Source organism: Panthera leo, chromosome B3 (genome assembly GCF_018350215.1).
Source record: "Panthera leo isolate Ple1 chromosome B3, P.leo_Ple1_pat1.1, whole genome shotgun sequence".
Classification (NCBI taxonomy): Eukaryota; Metazoa; Chordata; class Mammalia; order Carnivora; family Felidae; genus Panthera; species Panthera leo.
In genome coordinates, this window is record NC_056684.1 from 119,217,601 (window position 1) to 119,235,101 (window position 17,501).

Here is a 17,501-nt window from a genome sequence, read left to right on the forward strand (position 1 = left end):
TGGAATTGTCCTAAATTTTTCCCTTTCTATTATCATTTTAATTTCACTTGTTAGAAAGTCCTATCCATTTTACCTTTCTTCACATCTTTCACTTTTACCTCCTTCTCTACATCCTCATATCAGTCACTGCCTTAGAACAGGCTTCACTTTAACTTACTCAAATTGTAGAAACAACCTACGGTAAACTTCTCCTACCTATCTGCTACTTTTCTGCTAGAGGAATCTTTTAAAAATCAGACCATCGATAGTGGCTCTAAGTCTCATTAGGTAATTCCTAACTTCTTACCCAGCCAAATTAATTCATTGGTGGTAACAGAGATCCGAAGTCCTACGCTTTAATAAGTTTAAAGGCTTACTCTCTTTTAGCACTTATGTGATGACTCTACAGTGTCAAGAATCCAAGTTCCTTCTGATTTGTTACTTCTCATCCCCTAGTATATTGCCCTTATCTACATGGTCCAGGATGCTTCACCACCATGTCAGAGCCAGAATGAAAAGGAGATGGTGAAGAGGAGGATGTGCCCTTCCCTTTGAGGCTATGACCCGGAAGAAGCTGTCGGTCATTTTCACTCTCAGCCCAGCCAGAACATGTCTACAAGTTTTAGCTCCAGGAGAGTTTGGGAAAGAGAATCTTTAGTCTCGCTAGCTTTGTGTCCAGCTAAGAATGAAGAAGCTCAGATACTTTAGGAAAAGGGGGAATGCATATTAGAGGAGCACCAGTAGTCCCTGCCACACAGAGTGTACAAAGTCTTCTGGAGCTCGATTCTTGCCTACTCTTTACCTTATCTCTTTGTTCCCTACCTTTCCACTCCTTTCCCAGCTTTCCTACTCTCTTTGCTTGAGCCATGTTTGCACTTCCAGACGTGCTTTGCTGGTGTGTGTTTCTCTGCCTTTCCTCATAATGCTTCCTTAGATGTCCTTGCCACCCATTTCCCTTATCTCCCAATACACCCTGTTAGCCTGGCCTCAGAGAATTTGTCTTTCAAGACTTAATTTAAGCATCATCTATTATATAAAGCCTCTATTGGACAGCACCCCCTCCCCCCTTACCCTGGTAGAATTGACCATCCGCTCCTCTGTTGCCCTTGTTGTATGCAGATAGACTTCTGTCATTGCACCTTTGGGCATTTATTTATACTTAGATTCTCTTTCTCCTTGATTGTAAACCCTTTGAGGCACAGATGACGTTTTATTTGTATATCCCCTAGATGTAGTATAGCTAGACAGACAAAGAATGTCTAAATATTTTCTGAATGGGCGAGTGGGTCCGTAGCAAATTGTCAGGGCACTGTCCAGACTTTAAAATATTAGGGCACATTCTTAAGATATAGCTGGCTACTGGCTTTTTGAATGTTTGTCCAGTAGTCCAGGTGATAATGTTAGCTCCAACAATATTTATAATCATCCTATATTATCTCGTTAGTTGTTTCCTACTAAGATTTTAGTTCTATTTTAATTCTGAAAATACTCTCAGAGTTAGCCGTGGCACTTTTTCCCCCATTTAAGATGAGTGGGCTTTTCTGTCTACTAAGTCACAATACTTATGATTGCTTTTTAACAATTTAGTGTATCAGTGACTTGCTGCAGGAGTTGTTTTGGAGTGGATGATAATAATACTGACATGATTTCCAAAGCCTGTCCTAAGACCTTCTGAGCACTGCCACTTTAGCATACCGATTCTAAGATAGATACCTCAGGATTTATTTAATGACTGAAAGAGTCATTTTTGTAAACAGATTCTAAGGCAAGATTGCCTTAAATATTCTTACATGGAGAATATTTTTTTTTTCTGCTTTACTGTCTTGAGTAATATCTTTTGTTTTACTTGTAGATTTGATGGTCCTCGAAGATTTGAGGATTTAGGGTCAAGGTGTGAAGGACCGAGACCCAAAGGGCCTCGTTTTGAAGGAAATCGCCCCGATGGGCCAAGACCCAGATATGAAGGTCACCCAACAGAGGGCACTAAAAGCAAATGGGGAATGATTCCCCGGGGGCCAGCATCTCAGTTTTATATTACCCCCAATACATCCCTCAGTCCTCGACAGAGTGGACCACAGTGGAAAGGCCCCAAGCCAGCTTTTGGACAGCAACATCAGCAGCAACCTAAGTCACAAGCAGAACCTCTTTCAGGAAACAAAGAACCATTAGCAGACACCAATAGTAACCAGCAGAAGAATTTTAAAATGCAGTCAGCTACATTTTCCATTGCTGCAGATATAAAGGATGCCAAGGCGGCTCAGTCAAATGAGAATCTAAGCGACTCTCAACAAGAGCCACCTAAAAGCGAAGTCTCGGAAGGGCCCATAGAGCCTTCTAATTGGGACCAGAATTCTCAAAGTATGGAGACTCAAATGGACAAAGCCCAAGCTGTTACTCAGCCTGTACCCCTTGCAAATAAACCTGTACCTACTCAATCTACTTTTCCCTCAAAACCAGGGGGGATGGAGGGAGGAGCAGCAGTGACAACATCATCATCATTAACTGCAGATAATGATTTTAAGCCTTTGGGTATTGGTCTGCCCCATTCAGAAAACAACCAAGATAAAGGGCTGCCTCGGCCAGATAACAGAGATACTAGGTTAGAAGGCAATCGAGGCAGCAGCTCATCTTACAGAGGTCCTGGGCAAAGCAGAATGGAAGACACACGGGATAAAGGACTAGTAAATAGAGGTCGAGGTCAGGCAATCAGCCGTGGCCCAGGGTTGGTCAAGCAAGAAGACTTTCGTGATAAGATGATGGGTAGACGAGAAGACAGTCGAGAGAAGATGAGCAGAGGAGAAGGCAGCCGGGACAGAGGGTTGGTGAGGCCAGGAGGCAGTCGGGAGAAAATGCCAGGTGGTCTGCAAGGCAGCCAGGACCGGGGTAGAGCTGGCAGCCGAGAAAGGGGACTACCTCGGAGGGCTGGCAGTCAGGAGAGAGGACCTCCACGAAGGGCTGGGAGTAGGGAAAGAGTACCACCACGAAGAGCTGGGAGTAGGGAGAGGGGACCACCTCGAGGGCCTGGCAGTAGGGAAAGGGGACTGGGAAGACCAGATTTTGGTCGTGACAGAGGTCCATTTAGACCAGAACCAGGAGATGGTGGGGAAAAAATGTATCCATATCACCGAGATGAGCCTCCTAGAGCTCCATGGAATCATGGAGAAGAGAGAGGGCATGAAGAGTTCCCATTAGATGGTAGAAATGCTCCAATGGAACGAGAAAGACTTGATGATTGGGATAGAGAGAGATACTGGAGAGAATGCGAACGTGACTATCAAGATGATACACTAGACCCATATAACAGAGAGGACAGGTTCTCAGCACCACCATCTCGATCTCATGATGGAGATAGACGAGGCCCTTGGTGGGATGATTGGGAGAGAGATCAGGATATGGATGAGGACTACAACAGGGAAATGGACAGGGACTTGGACAGGGATGTGGATCGGATTGGAAGACCCATGGATATGTATGATAGAAATTTGGATAATGAGTGGGACAGAGATTATGGGAGACCACTGGATGAACAAGAATCACAGTTTCGTGAACGGGATATTCCATCTCTTCCACCTTTACCACCCCTCCCACCTCTTCCACCTTTGGATAGATATCGGGATGATAGATGGAGAGAAGAAAGAAATCGAGACCATGGGTATGATCGAGATTTTCGTGATAGGGGTGAGTTGAGGATCCGAGAGTATCCAGAAAGAGGAGATACATGGCGGGAAAAGCGAGATTATATCCCTGACAGAATGGACTGGGAAAGAGAACGGTTGTCAGACAGATGGTACCCATCTGATGTGGATAGACATTCCCCCATGGCGGAACATATGCCCTCCTCACATCATTCTTCTGAAATGATGGGGTCGGATACAAACTTAGACTCTGACCAAGGCCTTGGAGGGGTAATGGTTCTCAGTCAGAGGCAGCACGAAATCATTTTGAAAGCTGCACAAGAACTGAAAATGCTTCGGTAAGTTGACTACTTAAGATTTTCTTTTAGTCAAAACCGCATTCAGACTGCTCTTTTTTAAAGTGATGCGATGTATGTGAATGGAATCGTTTTGCTTCAAGTTCTTGTAAATTTTAATTTATATTTCTGGCCATTCAGTGCTGCTTTAGGGTTAGGAAATGTATTTTGGAACTGTGTTAATTGTAAGCTTATGTCCTGAAATGTGAAAGTTTGATAGCCATTCTTGGCTTTTATAGATGTGTTGCTGACATATCATGCCTGTACATGTTTCAGTGTCAAACTTCAACTCTCCAGTGCTCTGGATTTCACAGAGCTCATATGTAACATCCTTTTTTTTCCCCAGGAGGCATTTTGTTCTTTGGTATTAGATCTTATAGACTTCATATTCACTTATCTTTGATAAGACTTTGGAAAGTGCTGTAAGGTTTTTCCTCTGTTGAAGCTCAGAATGGTTTACCTGAAAGCGTCCTCAGATTTGGCTAACTGCTGATACTTTCTTTCTGGGGTGTTTTATCTTTTCCTTATAACTAAAAGCAGATATCTCTACTTGAGGATGTTACTTATTTCTACATAATCAAATATTTTCTTTGTGAAATGGAGAATAAAATTTGGATTTCTTGATTTAAAATCACCTATGTATAAGTATCTATCTAATGCTTCCCAGGGAGTAACAATTAAAAAAAAAAAAAAAGAAGAAGAAGAAGAAGAAGAAGAAACATTGCATGCTTACTGTGTGCCAGGAACTGTACTGAATACTGAATACTTTGTGTATGTTCATTCAATCCCTAAACCAACTATGTCCTGAGATAAGAATTTAGCAGTCATTGATAGATTGTAAGCTTTTTGAGTAAGTTCTTAGGAATGAGCAATGTTTTGAGAAAATAAATTAATGGTTAGGTTTTGACATACTCCAGTGTATTGTGTTTCCTTCATTTTTCAATTCTGGTCTATGTGGATTGTACCGATTGAAACTATAACTGAAGTTTTATGACTAGAAAAGTACAATGAGGAAAAATCCCTGTAGGTAAAGATGGAAGATCCGGTGCCTCAGGCAACACAACAGATTTCTGTCTATAGAAGATATGCTCTGAGAGATTTTACTTTTCCAGATTACTCATGAAGAAGATGTGGAAAGCATGATAGAGAACGTTTAGTTACCACACCATTCACTTTCAAATTACAGACGCCTTTAACTTAACACCCACCATGTGCTGGGCACTGTGCTAATAATTAGCCTACATTGTCTCAGTCTTCCGGTCTCAGATCCTTTTATCTCAAAGGCCTGCAATGATAAGTAGACATACCCTACTTCACAGATGACACTAAAGCTCAGAGAGGTTAAGTCCACTTGGCTAATCAGTGGCAAACCCAGAATTTGAACCCAGTCTGTCCAGCTCTAAAATCTGTTCTGTTTATGGAGAACACCAAGCTGGTTAGTGTTCCCAAACTGCCAAGTTTTCTTTCCTTTTCTTTTTAAAATTTCCTTTTCATCCGTTATTACTTTGTATAGAAAACCTTTTGATAAAAGGTGCTTCTTCTTCATCATCCTTTTTTTAAGCTCTTTCTAGGCAACATAAGCATAACTAAAATATATGAAGTGATGGATAAGAATTGTCATAGTTGAATACAAGTAAGCTATGTTGTATTGGTGTGAAGTCATTTACATGAGGTAGAAAATAAACTTTTTTGACCCTTAGTTTGTGTCCATTTGGGGCACTACATCCAGTGTAAGAAGAAAATTGTAAAAAGTCTAAAGAGGTTGTAGTAGATGTACACCTGTTTATGGTGGGCATTGTAAGGAAAACTCAAAAAAAAAAAAAAAGAAAAAGAAAGGAAGGAAGGAATTGGACCAGAGAATTCAAGAAAAGCATGAAGAGTTCCATGAATCCTTTTTAGGAATATGAAGTATTGTTTTTAAAGGTATAGACTGACATTAGCTCTCACTGGGCCATAAACTAAAGTGCCCACAAGAACCAGACAGGTAACTATAATGAGTGAAAGTGGGCCAGGGTAACTCTACCGAGTGTGGTGAGGACTATAGCAACCCGCTTCATCTGAAGTGGACGGCCATTACTCCAGTCAGCTGATTGTTGGCATGTGGGGACATAGACCCATTGTTACCAAATCTCTTTACAATTTGAATTTATATGTGAAATATTTTGCTTCGTAAATAACGGCAGCTAATTCAGATTTTAAAAACTGATGGAAAAGCCAATTAAAAAAAAAACAAACAAGAAACTTTGTAGGCCGTATTTGGCCACCAGTTTGCAACTTCTCATCTAGCGAGAGAGTATTGAACAAGGAAAATAGTGAGAGAACTTTTTGTTCAATGAAAGAAAAAGGTGACCAGTAGATGCTATTTTAGAATAGACTAATGAGGCAGGTTGTGGAACCTGTCCTTGAATAGGTTTAGTAATTTATAGTCATTTATAGGTTGTAGAAGACTAGTCAGTTAGCTACATAAAGGCAAGAGAGTGTTACCCTGGAGATGCCCTGGGGGCACCATAGAGGGTTTTGGAACAGGGTTCTTAAGATCTCTTTGTCTTTGATATCAGTTGTAGTCACTGGGTCTGGAGTAAACATGCCTTAATGTACAATGGCAATTTTATTTGTTCACAGGGAACAGAAAGAACAGCTTCAGAAGATGAAAGACTTTGGGTCTGAGCCACAGATGCCTGACCATCTGCCACCCCAGGACTCGAGGTTGCAGAATGCATCTTCAAGGCCTGGAATGTACCCGGTATGGAAAAACGTGTGCTCGGGAAATGAAATGATTCCTACTTTGTATGTTTGTATGTTGTTTGATTTTTTCCCATTGTAATAGGTATAAATTTCCTCTATAAAAAATGTAAATTTGCGGTGCCTGGGTGGCTCAGTCAGTTAAGTGTCCGACTTCAGCTTGGGTCAGGATTTCATGGTCAGTGAGTTCGAGCCGCATGTCAGGCTCTGTGCTGACAGCTCAGAGCCTGGAGCCTGCTTTGGATTCTGTGTCTCCCTCTCTGCCGCGCCCCCCCACCCCCCGCCCCACTCATACTCTGTCTCTCTGTGTCTCTCAAAAATGAATAAACGTTAAAAAATTTTTTTTTAATGTAAATTTGGGAAAAGTAAAAAGCTAATGGTAATTGGCCTTTGAAAATCTTTTAAATGTGGTCAAAAGTGTGACAGCCACTTTTTCCCCCTAGGTTTTGATAAATACACCAAGCACACCTGAGCTACATGGCTTCATGTTCACACAAGTGTAGAATTTTCCTAATAATCTCTTTTGTTGAAATGGTCCTGTTTTTCATCTGGGCAGTGCAGAGGCCCCTTATGAGCCCGCCTCCTTTGAGCCTCAGCGTCTCCCCACTGCCTTGGGCTACTGGTTCCTCAGCTAGGGAAGGGATCAAACATCATGATCTAGTTCAGGCAGTAGAGTTCTGTGAAAGGTTTGTGTGATCAGGTTCTCCCTTTGTTTTGTGTTCATTGTTGTTGTTGTTTGTTATTTTACCTTTAAGCCAGTGATGACCTTTAAAAATGTTGTCATGCAAATAGCTTTATAACAACACAATGAGAGGGAAAACCCAAATCATTTCATGAAATTAACTCTTCACTTTTCAGTGTGCCCTTTCATCATAACACATAGTCTAACACAAAACAGATTACATAGTTGTCACCAATGACCACCATGATATTGCCTCCCCATATCATATCTCCTGACTTGTGTGTGCATCTGTCTGCCTCCAGCGTTTCTCTCCGGATGTGTCTCCTGTCAAACTCGGCATATTCAAAATGGACCTCAGTATCATTTTCCATTAACCTTGTTCTTTCTCCTCACCATCACCTACTCACCCAAACTGGAAACCTAAAAGTCAGCCTTAACTGTTTACTGTGTCCTGCCCTTCCGTATCCAGTCATTCTTTTGATTGATTTTACTACCTTCTTAATATTGTTCAAATATACTGTCCTCCACTTCCCCACAACCTCAGTTTTGTCCTTCCTCAGTTCTTGCCTAGATTATTTCAGAAACATCCCAATTCATCTCTCCATCTCATTCTCCTCTGATCCATTCTCCATTCTGCTAGAGTGATTATTTTATTGTATTTTTGAATCAAATTTTGAGGTATAGTTTACATATCTTAACTCACTTTAAGCCCACTCATTTTAAGCCTACAGTTTGAGTTTTGACAAATATAAAGAAGAACGAAATTTCTGTCACCCCAAAAAGTTCTCTAGTGGCACTTTGTACCCCTACACTTCACCTTAGGCAGCACTGATGGGACTTCTGGCCAAAGTGGACACTTAATTTTTTTTTTTTTTTTTAACATTTATTATTGAGAGACAGAGAGACAGAGCATGAACATGGGAGGGGCAGAGAGAGGGAGAGACACAGAATCTGAAGCAGGCTCCAGGCTCTGAGCTGTCAGCACAGAGCCCCACGTGGGGCTCGAACTCACAAACCATGAGATCATGACCTGAGCCGAAGTCAGATGCTTAACTGACTGAGCCACCCAGGCGCCCCAAAATGGACATTTATTTTATTTTATTTTATTTTATTTTTAAATTTTTTTTAACATTTATTTATTTTTGAGACAGAGAGAGACAGAGCATGAACAGGGGAGGGTCAGAGAGAGGGAGACACAGAATCTGAAACAGGCTCCAGGCTCTGAGCTGTCAGCACAGAGCCTGACGCGGGGCTCGAACTCATGGACCGTGAGATCATGACCTGAGCCGAAGTCAGCCGCTTAACCGACTGAGCCACCCAGGCGCCCCCAAAAACGGACATTTAAAAACATAAATCTCACCATGTTGCGTGCACCCTCGCTTCAGAATGCTGTATTCCCCGCTGCTTACGTGATCAAATCTAAAGTCTTGTGCATGACCCTTTATGTTTCTCCTGAGCTGGCTTGACCTCTGCCTACCATTACTTGCTCTTCTCCTCCCTTCCACTCTGCCTTCCTTCCACGTGGAGCTTCTTACAACTGTGCGAGTGTGCCAGACTCTTAACTTCCCCATGCCTTTGCACGTACATGTTGTTCTCTAAACCTACAGTTTCTTTTCTTTCTCTTATCCTCTTCTCCAACTAGTTAATTCTTGTTTGTTTTTTAGAAGTCAGCTTTGTATCTTCTCTTCCCCTTGGGTAAGATGGGTTGCCTTCACATGTACCCCTGTAACATCTTGTACAAGCTTCTGTCATAGCCATTATCCTGTTGTATTTTGTCTGTTACCTTGTCTGTCTTTCCTTCTAAACAGAGCTCCTAATAATAGGAACTGTGTCTTTTATCTTTGTATCTCTTAGCAAATAGTTGAAACTCTAGATTATAGTTCCACATTTCTGCCTTATTCACTTAACAAATCAAAAACATTTTTCATATTCCTACATACTTTATTACTTTTGATGCATAATTTATTAAAACTATTCTACTTCTGTTGGACATTTGCTTCTAATCCTTCAGTCTTATTATTAATATAACTTCAGTGAATGTCTTTGTATCAAGTTCTTACTCTAGGTAACTTATTTAAAAAAAAAAAATTTCATGTTCATTTATTTTTGAGAGAGAGAGACAGAGCATGAGCTAGGGAGGGGCAGAGAGAGAGAGAGAGAGAGGGGGAGACATAGAATCTGAAGCAGGCTCTGGGCTCTGAACTGTCAACACAGAGTCTGACACGGGGCTCAAACTTACGACCTATGAGATTATGACCTGAGCCAAAGTCAGATGCTTAACCAACTGAGCCACCCCGGGTCCCATAGATAACTTCTTAAATTTTAAGATCCCCAAAATCCCAAAGTAGGATATTTCAGTTACAGAATAAGGACATTTTTAATGATTCCTGGAATATAGCTAATGGCTCTCTAAAATAGTTGTATAAAGGGGCTCCTGGGTGGCTCAGTCTGTTAGTCATCCAACTTTGGCTCAGGTCATGATCTTGTGGTTCGTGAGTTCGAGCCTCGCGTTGGGCTCTGAGCTGTCAGCACAGAGCCTGGATCCTGCTTCAAGATTCTATGTGCCCCTTTCTCTCTGCCCCTCTCCTATTCACAGTTTCTCTCTCTCTCTCTCTCTCTCTCTCTCAAACATAAAAAACATTTTTTTTAAATGTATAAAATGTATGCTAGAGCCTTGCAAGCACCAGCTACTTGATATTTTTGGTTGATTTAGTAGCTTTAATAAAGTGTTTTAATATGCATTTTTGATAGTGAACACGAGTATTTTTCCATATTATATTTCTTCTTGTAAAAATTCTATTTTTGTCCTTTATCCATTTGTCTGTTTGACTTGTAAGGTTTTTTTTCTTACCAATTTATATTACTCTTTTTGTTTTAAGTTTATTTATTTGGAGAGAGAGGGAGAGAGCACTCGCATGAATGGGGGAGGGGCAGAGAAAAAGGAGAGAAAGGACCCAAGCAGGCTCTGTGCTATCAGCACAATGCTGGGCTCGATCCCAGGACTGTCAGATCATGACCTGAGCCGAAATCAAGAGTCAGATGTCCAATGAGCTGAGCCACCCAGGCGCCCCATTCTTAATATACTGTAGATAGTAATTCTCATATAAATACTGTAGGGATTTTTTTTTTTTTTTTTTTTTTTTTTTTTTACAAATGTATCTATTGCTTTCACTGTGTAGTATAAAGAAAACACTTTTATTTATAGACATAATCTGAAGAGTTCTTAAGATACTTGGAACAGGTCTGGGTAGCTGTACTCCAGATACCATAGTTTTTGTCCTATATTAGCAATTTTTTAGAGTGCTACAATCAAATGTTTACCCTTAGGTAGCAACCATTTGGCTTTTACTGTGGGTTGTAGTGACCTCTAGTTAAACAATGTTCCTTACATAATGGCCAAATCCATTTTGTTACCCAGGAAGTTTGTTCTTAAAGTACAGCCCATACATGAGTAAATAGGTAAGTAACGTATGTTGTTGGGTCTCTAAGGTCTAAAATAGCTGTCAATGAAAAACAAACCAGAAACAACGAACTAAGAGAAAAGGATAATGAGTGTTCGAATCAGGCTTGCAGAGATTAAAATAAAATTTGACAGTTGGGTTTCAGCATTGAGTAGATAGGACCTATCTGTCAAGAGATTCTACTGTCTCCTTAATACACATTTCTATTGACATTTGGTGATTGCTTTGGGAAGACAAATGCAAACATTGCACACAACAGTGGCACTTCCTCTTGGAGAGGTTACTAAATGTCCCATTCAGTTTCTTTGTTTTGTTGTTTCCTGGTGCTGATGTTGTGTGTTGGTACTAGTCTTGCCACAGACTACTGTTGTCAACCAGACAACAGAATTACTCAGGGAGGTTTTGGTTTTTAATTAATGCCAGGATCTCCCCCTACAGAAATTCAGTAGATGTAGGGTGGGCCTGGGACATTTATATCTCAAGTGGCTAGCACCCTACTTTTTAAGTAAGGAGAAAAAAGAGAGGGTGATACATTGGTAGGAGGGTGATAGTGTTGAGGACAATTTTTTTAAGTGGGTATTTTATTTATTTGTACTTAAACCTATAAACCAACCAGCCAAACTGATACTATTACCATGCTACATTAAAATACAAAACATCTTTCTACAAATAACTAGAATAACGAAGAAATTAGGAGTTGTAGTAAAATAACACAGGGGGCAGAGGAAACCAATGAAGCACATTATAGCTTGACCCTTCATCATAACATTTGAGGTTACTAATAAGTAAAGCCTCACAAACTCAGAAAATACAAGTAATCCTTCATCATTTGCCTTTGTATTTTTACTTCCTATTCTTGAAGTTGGATTCTAGAACCTAAAGATATCCAAATAAGTGTTATATCTAGTTACTTGTAGCCAGAAGCATCTTTTATCATGTTGTCCATAGCAGCCAATGCTACTGAAACCTCTTCGATTAGATTCCAATCGTACCTTCTCAGTTGAAACAATAAGCATAATGAGATACAGTATCAAGGCAGAGATACAGGGCCCTAAAAGACAAATCGTAAGAGAAGTAATACAGCCACTGCCCAAACTGAGATTGAATAATATACTCATCATGTCACACATCTTCAGGCTGTGTGTTCACAGAGTACTTTGGGAATAAACCTATTACTTGCTGGGTACTAAGATGCTTAGCACTTTAATAAAGTGCTAAGTATTAAGTAACATTAATTAATAATTAATTAATTAACTAATATCAAAAAATATTTAATAAAGCATTTTACACTGTGGCTTTCCCCAGCAGTTTCTAAGATGGACTCCAAGTCACTGACAGAATTTTGCTGGAACTGGATCTGGGATTGCAGGGATTCCTCTCCATAGTTGTGGAGCTGACTATTCCAGGCTTGGGGGCACCAGATCTAACTGTTCCAGAAATGGTTGCTCCAAGACTGGCTGTTCCAGGTCTGGTTACTCCATATTGGAAGGTTTCCAGAAGTGTTCGTCAGGTATCCCCAGCGATAGGAAGAGAAGCCTGGGTATTCTGTAGTTGCTGAGCCATTCTGAGTCATACTGTTGCTGTTCTTTGGCCACTTCTGCCACCTCTTACATTTCATTCTCTGGTTCTGGGACCAGGATTTAACCTGCTTATAGCTAAGGTTCGGAATGTTGGAAAGTTCTTGCATCTGCTGGAGACTGAGGTATTTCTGTCTCTGGAATCTGTCATTGAGTACATATAGCTGGGTCTAAGAGAACCCGGTTCTGATCTTCTGTTTCTTGCCCTGGGCCATATCTTCCTTCTTCACTGTGCTCTCCTCTACAAAAGTGGGTAGTGGTTTTACTCTGGGACTGGTGGAAGAAACGAAGCTGTCCTGAATAAGCAGACCATGGAGGAAGGAAGAGGAGAGACGGTCTCCGTGTAGGGTGTCTCAGCAGATGACATGCAAGGATGCATAATTTTCTTCAGGCCCATAAATCTCAGAAATTGGAGAAGAGTCCCTAGAATTGGGTGCTTCAGGGCAAGGAGGGCACTGGGCCTGAACTGGATCCACATTCATGTTGCTGAACTGAAGGTAGAAGGAAAAAAAAAAGAGAGCAAGATTATAAGAAAGGCCCAGGTTTATATACCGAGGTGGAAGAACTTAGAGAAATATGAAGATCTCCAGATGTAAGAGTGTCAGAAGGATGGGAATGAAGTGGGTCACCACCGCAATAGCAGGAGCCAGCCAGTCCAATCTAGCGAAAGGTCGAGGACAATTTTTGATAACCTAATTGAGGTATAATCTACATACCATATAATTTGCCCATTTTAGGTGATTTTTAGTAAATGTACTGAGCTGTGCAACCATCATCTATTTCCCTAATGACTAATGATGTTGAGTGTCTTTTCAAGTGCTTATTGGCCATTCGTGTATCTTCTTTGGAGAAATCTCCAAATTTTTTGCTGATTTTTTTTCTATTATTTGTCTTACCATTAAATTATACTAATTTTTCAAATTTTAAATACAGTTCCTTTATTAGATACATGATTTGCATATTTCTCTCCAACGGTGTATTTTGTTTTATTTGATTATTATTTTTTTAACGTTTATTTGTTTTTGAGACAGAGCGAAACAGAGCATGAACGGGGGAGAGTCAGGGAGGGGGAGACACAGAATCTGAAACAGGCTCCAGGCTCTGAGCTGTCAGCACAGAGCCCGACGCGGGGCTCGAACTCACAGACCGCGAGATCATGACCTGAGCTGAAGTCGGATGCTTAACCGACTGAGCCACCCAGGCGCCCCTGATTATTATTTTTTTAAGTTTATTTATTTTGAGAGAGCTAGAAGGTACGCTAGTGGGAGAGGGGCAGAGAGAGGGAGAGAATCCCAAACAGGCTCAGTACTATCAGCGCAGAACCCGATGTAGGGCTCGAACTCCCAAACTGCAAGATCACACCCTGAGCCAAAGTCGGACACTTAACTGACTGAGCTACCCAGGCACCCTTCCAATGGTGTATTTTAAGACACAAAAAGGTTTTAAAAAGAAAAAGAACTTTTTCTTGTATGGACGGAAAATCGGGTTTTAATTTCTACCGACGTGTGAGAACATGATGGTATGCTCCTCCACTAAATGCTCCTCCACATTTACCCTATTCTCCAGCCTCCAGGGGCCTATAGACCACCCCCTCCTATGGGTAAACCACCAGGAACAATTGTAAGACCCTCTGCTCCACCAGCAAGACCATCTGTTCCTGTGACCAGGCCGCCTATCCCAATACCACCACCACCACCACCTCCTCCTCCACCTCCACCTCCTCCGCCAGTAATAAAGCCACAGGCTTCAGCTGTGGAACAGGAGCGCTGGGATGAAGATTCTTTCTATGGCCTCTGGGATACAAATGATGAACAAGGACTGAATTCAGAATTTAAACCAGAACCTGGAACAATCCCATCTGCTCCAGTGTTACCACCCCCACATGTTCACCCTCCCATCCCCCCTCCTGGCCCAATGCCTATGGGTCTGCCACCGATGTCCAAACCACCCCCAGTGCAACAGACTGTTGATTATGGCCATGGCCGAGGTGAGTAATGGTGACAGCTTTGTATTTGGGATTCTCAGGAAATCGTGAGCTTCAGCTTTGTCTTCTTTAGGCTTCATTCTTACAGTGTTTTATCCCTGATTTGGTTCACCAGATATGTCCACTAATAAAGTTGAACAGATACCCTATGGAGAAAGAATAACTTTGCGCCCAGATCCACTACCTGAAAGATCAACTTTTGAGACAGGTAGGAGTCCCAGAGAGATCAGTATTTTTAAACCTTTTAGGACCTAATTATCATGTGATTTTGATAAGGTTATCTGGGCCTCCCTTTAATATAGCTGAAAGATTCATAAGTTGAATTTAGGACAATAATTTATACTAGCTCTAAAGTTAGATTTGCACTTTTCTGCTTTTATTTCAGAAAAGGGATATAGCTCTTACTTTGTACTAATTGTTTTTGTAGAACATGCAGGCCAACGTGATCGTTATGATAGAGACAGAGACCGTGAGCCTTATTTTGATCGTCAAAGTAATGTCATGGCAGATCATCGAGATTTCAAAAGGGATCGAGAAACACACAGAGACCGAGAACGGGATCGTGGTGTTATTGACTATGACCGGGATCGATTTGATAGAGAACGCCGACCTCGAGATGATAGGTACGTGTTATGAAAAATACCTTTTTGCCAGGTGTACAAATTACCATAGACTTACGTTCAGCAAAAGTCATTGTATCTAAGGGAAATTTGGTAAATGATGTATACTTCTCATACATGTGTGTGTAATTTGGAGAAGGAAAAGCAGTTCCAGACCAATCTGCAGGAAACGAGATGCTTGAGTTTTCTGAGCTTGAATTCCAGAGAATTAAATGGGAGATGGAGATAGCCTGTAAGGAAAGGAAATAGTATTGTCAATAAAGGTACAGTCATTACTTCATTAGTAGGTAAACAACGTATTTTTGCAGTTCATGAGCCCTTTAGACATCTGTGTGCAAGGCAGATCTAAATGGAAAAGTGGGGCACCTGGGTGGCTCAGTCAGTTAAGCATCTTGATTTCAGCCCAGGTCATGTCGTGAGATCATGCCACGTGTTGGGCCCCCCTGTGCTGAGCACAGAGCCTGCTTATGATTCTGTCTCTCCCTCTCTCTCTGCCCCTCCCCCCTCAAAAAAATAAAATAAAAGGAAAAGCAAAATAAAAATAAAAATATTGACTATGTGTAGTAGCTACCCATGGAGAAAATTGGGCAGATAGTGGTATTGCATTGTAATACAGAGACCTCCTTTTTTTGTTTTTTTTAAATTTTCTAAAGTATTTCCTGTTACACCTCTAGGACTCAGTCATATCGAGACAAAAAAGACCATTCCTCATCCAGAAGAGGGGGATTTGATAGGCCATCCTATGACCGGAAGTCTGACCGACCAGCCTACGAAGGACCATCCATGTTTGGAGGTAGAACAAGTGCCTTATTAACTATGAGGATGTTGAGAATACAGACCACTGGAGATGTTTCCCCCTATAGCTGTGGATTTAAACTTTCAGAATAAAATGAATGCACCGATTTATCAGAGATGGGAGCATTATCATCAAAAATAGCAATGTAATTAATGAAAGAAAACATAAATTGTTCTTTGGTATTATTAAAGAAGTTTTGGAAAATAGAAACAAAATCAGTTATAATCCCACCTCCTACCACACCACAACAACTATAATTTTGTATGTTTCTTCTCATTCTCTTTTCACGTATGTATTAATGAAGTTGTAATCAAAGTGTAAATAGAATTTCTTTATCATGTTTATTCTCAGTGATACGTAACATTTTTCTGTATGTAAACCTATTATAATAATGGTTCTATGATATACCATTGAGTGGATAAAGTAGGAGACTCTTATTATTGGACATTTAGGTTGCTTTTTGTTTTTCACTGTTATACACCTAAACCAAAAATGCATACCTATTTGTAAGAACAAGCTTTCCTAAGCTAGTAACTCTTGTTCTTAAAACTGTAAAACCAGAAGTTATAGACAGACTGTAAGTCATACTTGGGACTATCGGCAAAGTATGTATTATTCTTCTATGTCCTGTTGCTTAACTTTTTCCCTAAATTTAATACAAACAAAGATGAAGTCAGTGTTTTTCAGAGCATTCTATTTGCCCAAAATCACATACCTAAATCTTTTCATTTTCTTGATTTCAAGAAATGTAAATTTACATTACTTTAAACTTTCTCTGATTAAGGTTTAGAAGTGGCCTCCAAATCATCATGAATTTTATTACCTTAGGATGACTGAAGAGAGTTAAAATTTTAAATAATTACCATGTAAATAGTAATTTTGTTCAATTGCTGGAATCCTAGGAGAACGAAGAACTTATCCAGAGGAGCGAATGCCCCTGCCAGCTCCTTCACTAAGCCACCAGCCACCTCCAGCCCCACGGGTTGAGAAGAAACCCGAATCTAAGAACGTAGATGATATTTTGAAACCACCTGGCCGAGAGAGCAGACCTGAGAGAGTGAGTCCTGTGTAGTTGACTAGCTTTCTTGCAAATCAGAAGCTATCAGGAGATCTTTTTAATACCCTGAACGTAATTTCTCTACTTTTCTGTGACATGGTAATAATATCAGATTCAAGGCATCTTATCATCTACAAGTCATCATATAAATTCATAAATTGCCTGCCCTATAGAATTTAAGAAATTAGAACTTAATTGCTTGGCAAAAAAAGATGTCGAAAATTTTACAAAACAATTCATAAGAACTTCATTAATTGCATTTTGAAGAGGGGAGGAGGGGAAGTGGATTTGGTTCTATGGTATGTGGAACAAAAAAAGGGAGAATTAGGAGACTTGATTTATTTGGGCTTATTTTCCTTGTGACCCCCAAATATATATGTTCTTTATTTTGTTTTCTTTCATTTTAATTTTAATTCCAGTTAGTTAATAGTGTTACATTAGTTTCAGATATACCAGATAGTGATTCAACAATTCCATGCATCACCCGGTGCTCATCGTAACACTTGCACTCCTTAATCCCCATCACCTATTTAACCTATCCCACCCAAGCCCCCTTCCCCTCTGGTAACTGTTAGTTTATTCTCTATACGTAAGAGTCTGTTTCTTGATTTGTCTCTCTCTGTTTCTCTTTTC

General features: G+C 40.5%; 1 protein-coding gene and 1 pseudogene across 3 annotated transcripts in view; one reads left to right on the forward strand and one right to left on the reverse strand.

The window, feature by feature from the left end:
- The window catches only part of YLPM1 (YLP motif containing 1), a 75,540-nt gene that overhangs the window by 28,461 nt on the left and 29,578 nt on the right, over positions 1 to 17,501 (forward strand). For all 3 annotated transcript variants that reach the window (XM_042943805.1, XM_042943807.1, XM_042943806.1), the window contains exons 5-11: positions 1,832 to 3,952; positions 6,572 to 6,692; positions 13,978 to 14,398; positions 14,511 to 14,603; positions 14,823 to 15,018; positions 15,690 to 15,808; positions 16,714 to 16,868. In XM_042943805.1, coding sequence (XP_042799739.1) covers positions 1,832 to 3,952; positions 6,572 to 6,692; positions 13,978 to 14,398; positions 14,511 to 14,603; positions 14,823 to 15,018; positions 15,690 to 15,808; positions 16,714 to 16,868 — 3,226 coding nt within the window. The remainder of the gene's footprint in view (positions 1 to 1,831; positions 3,953 to 6,571; positions 6,693 to 13,977; positions 14,399 to 14,510; positions 14,604 to 14,822; positions 15,019 to 15,689; positions 15,809 to 16,713; positions 16,869 to 17,501) is intronic.
- On the reverse strand, positions 11,957 to 12,893 carry LOC122222939 (annotated as a pseudogene).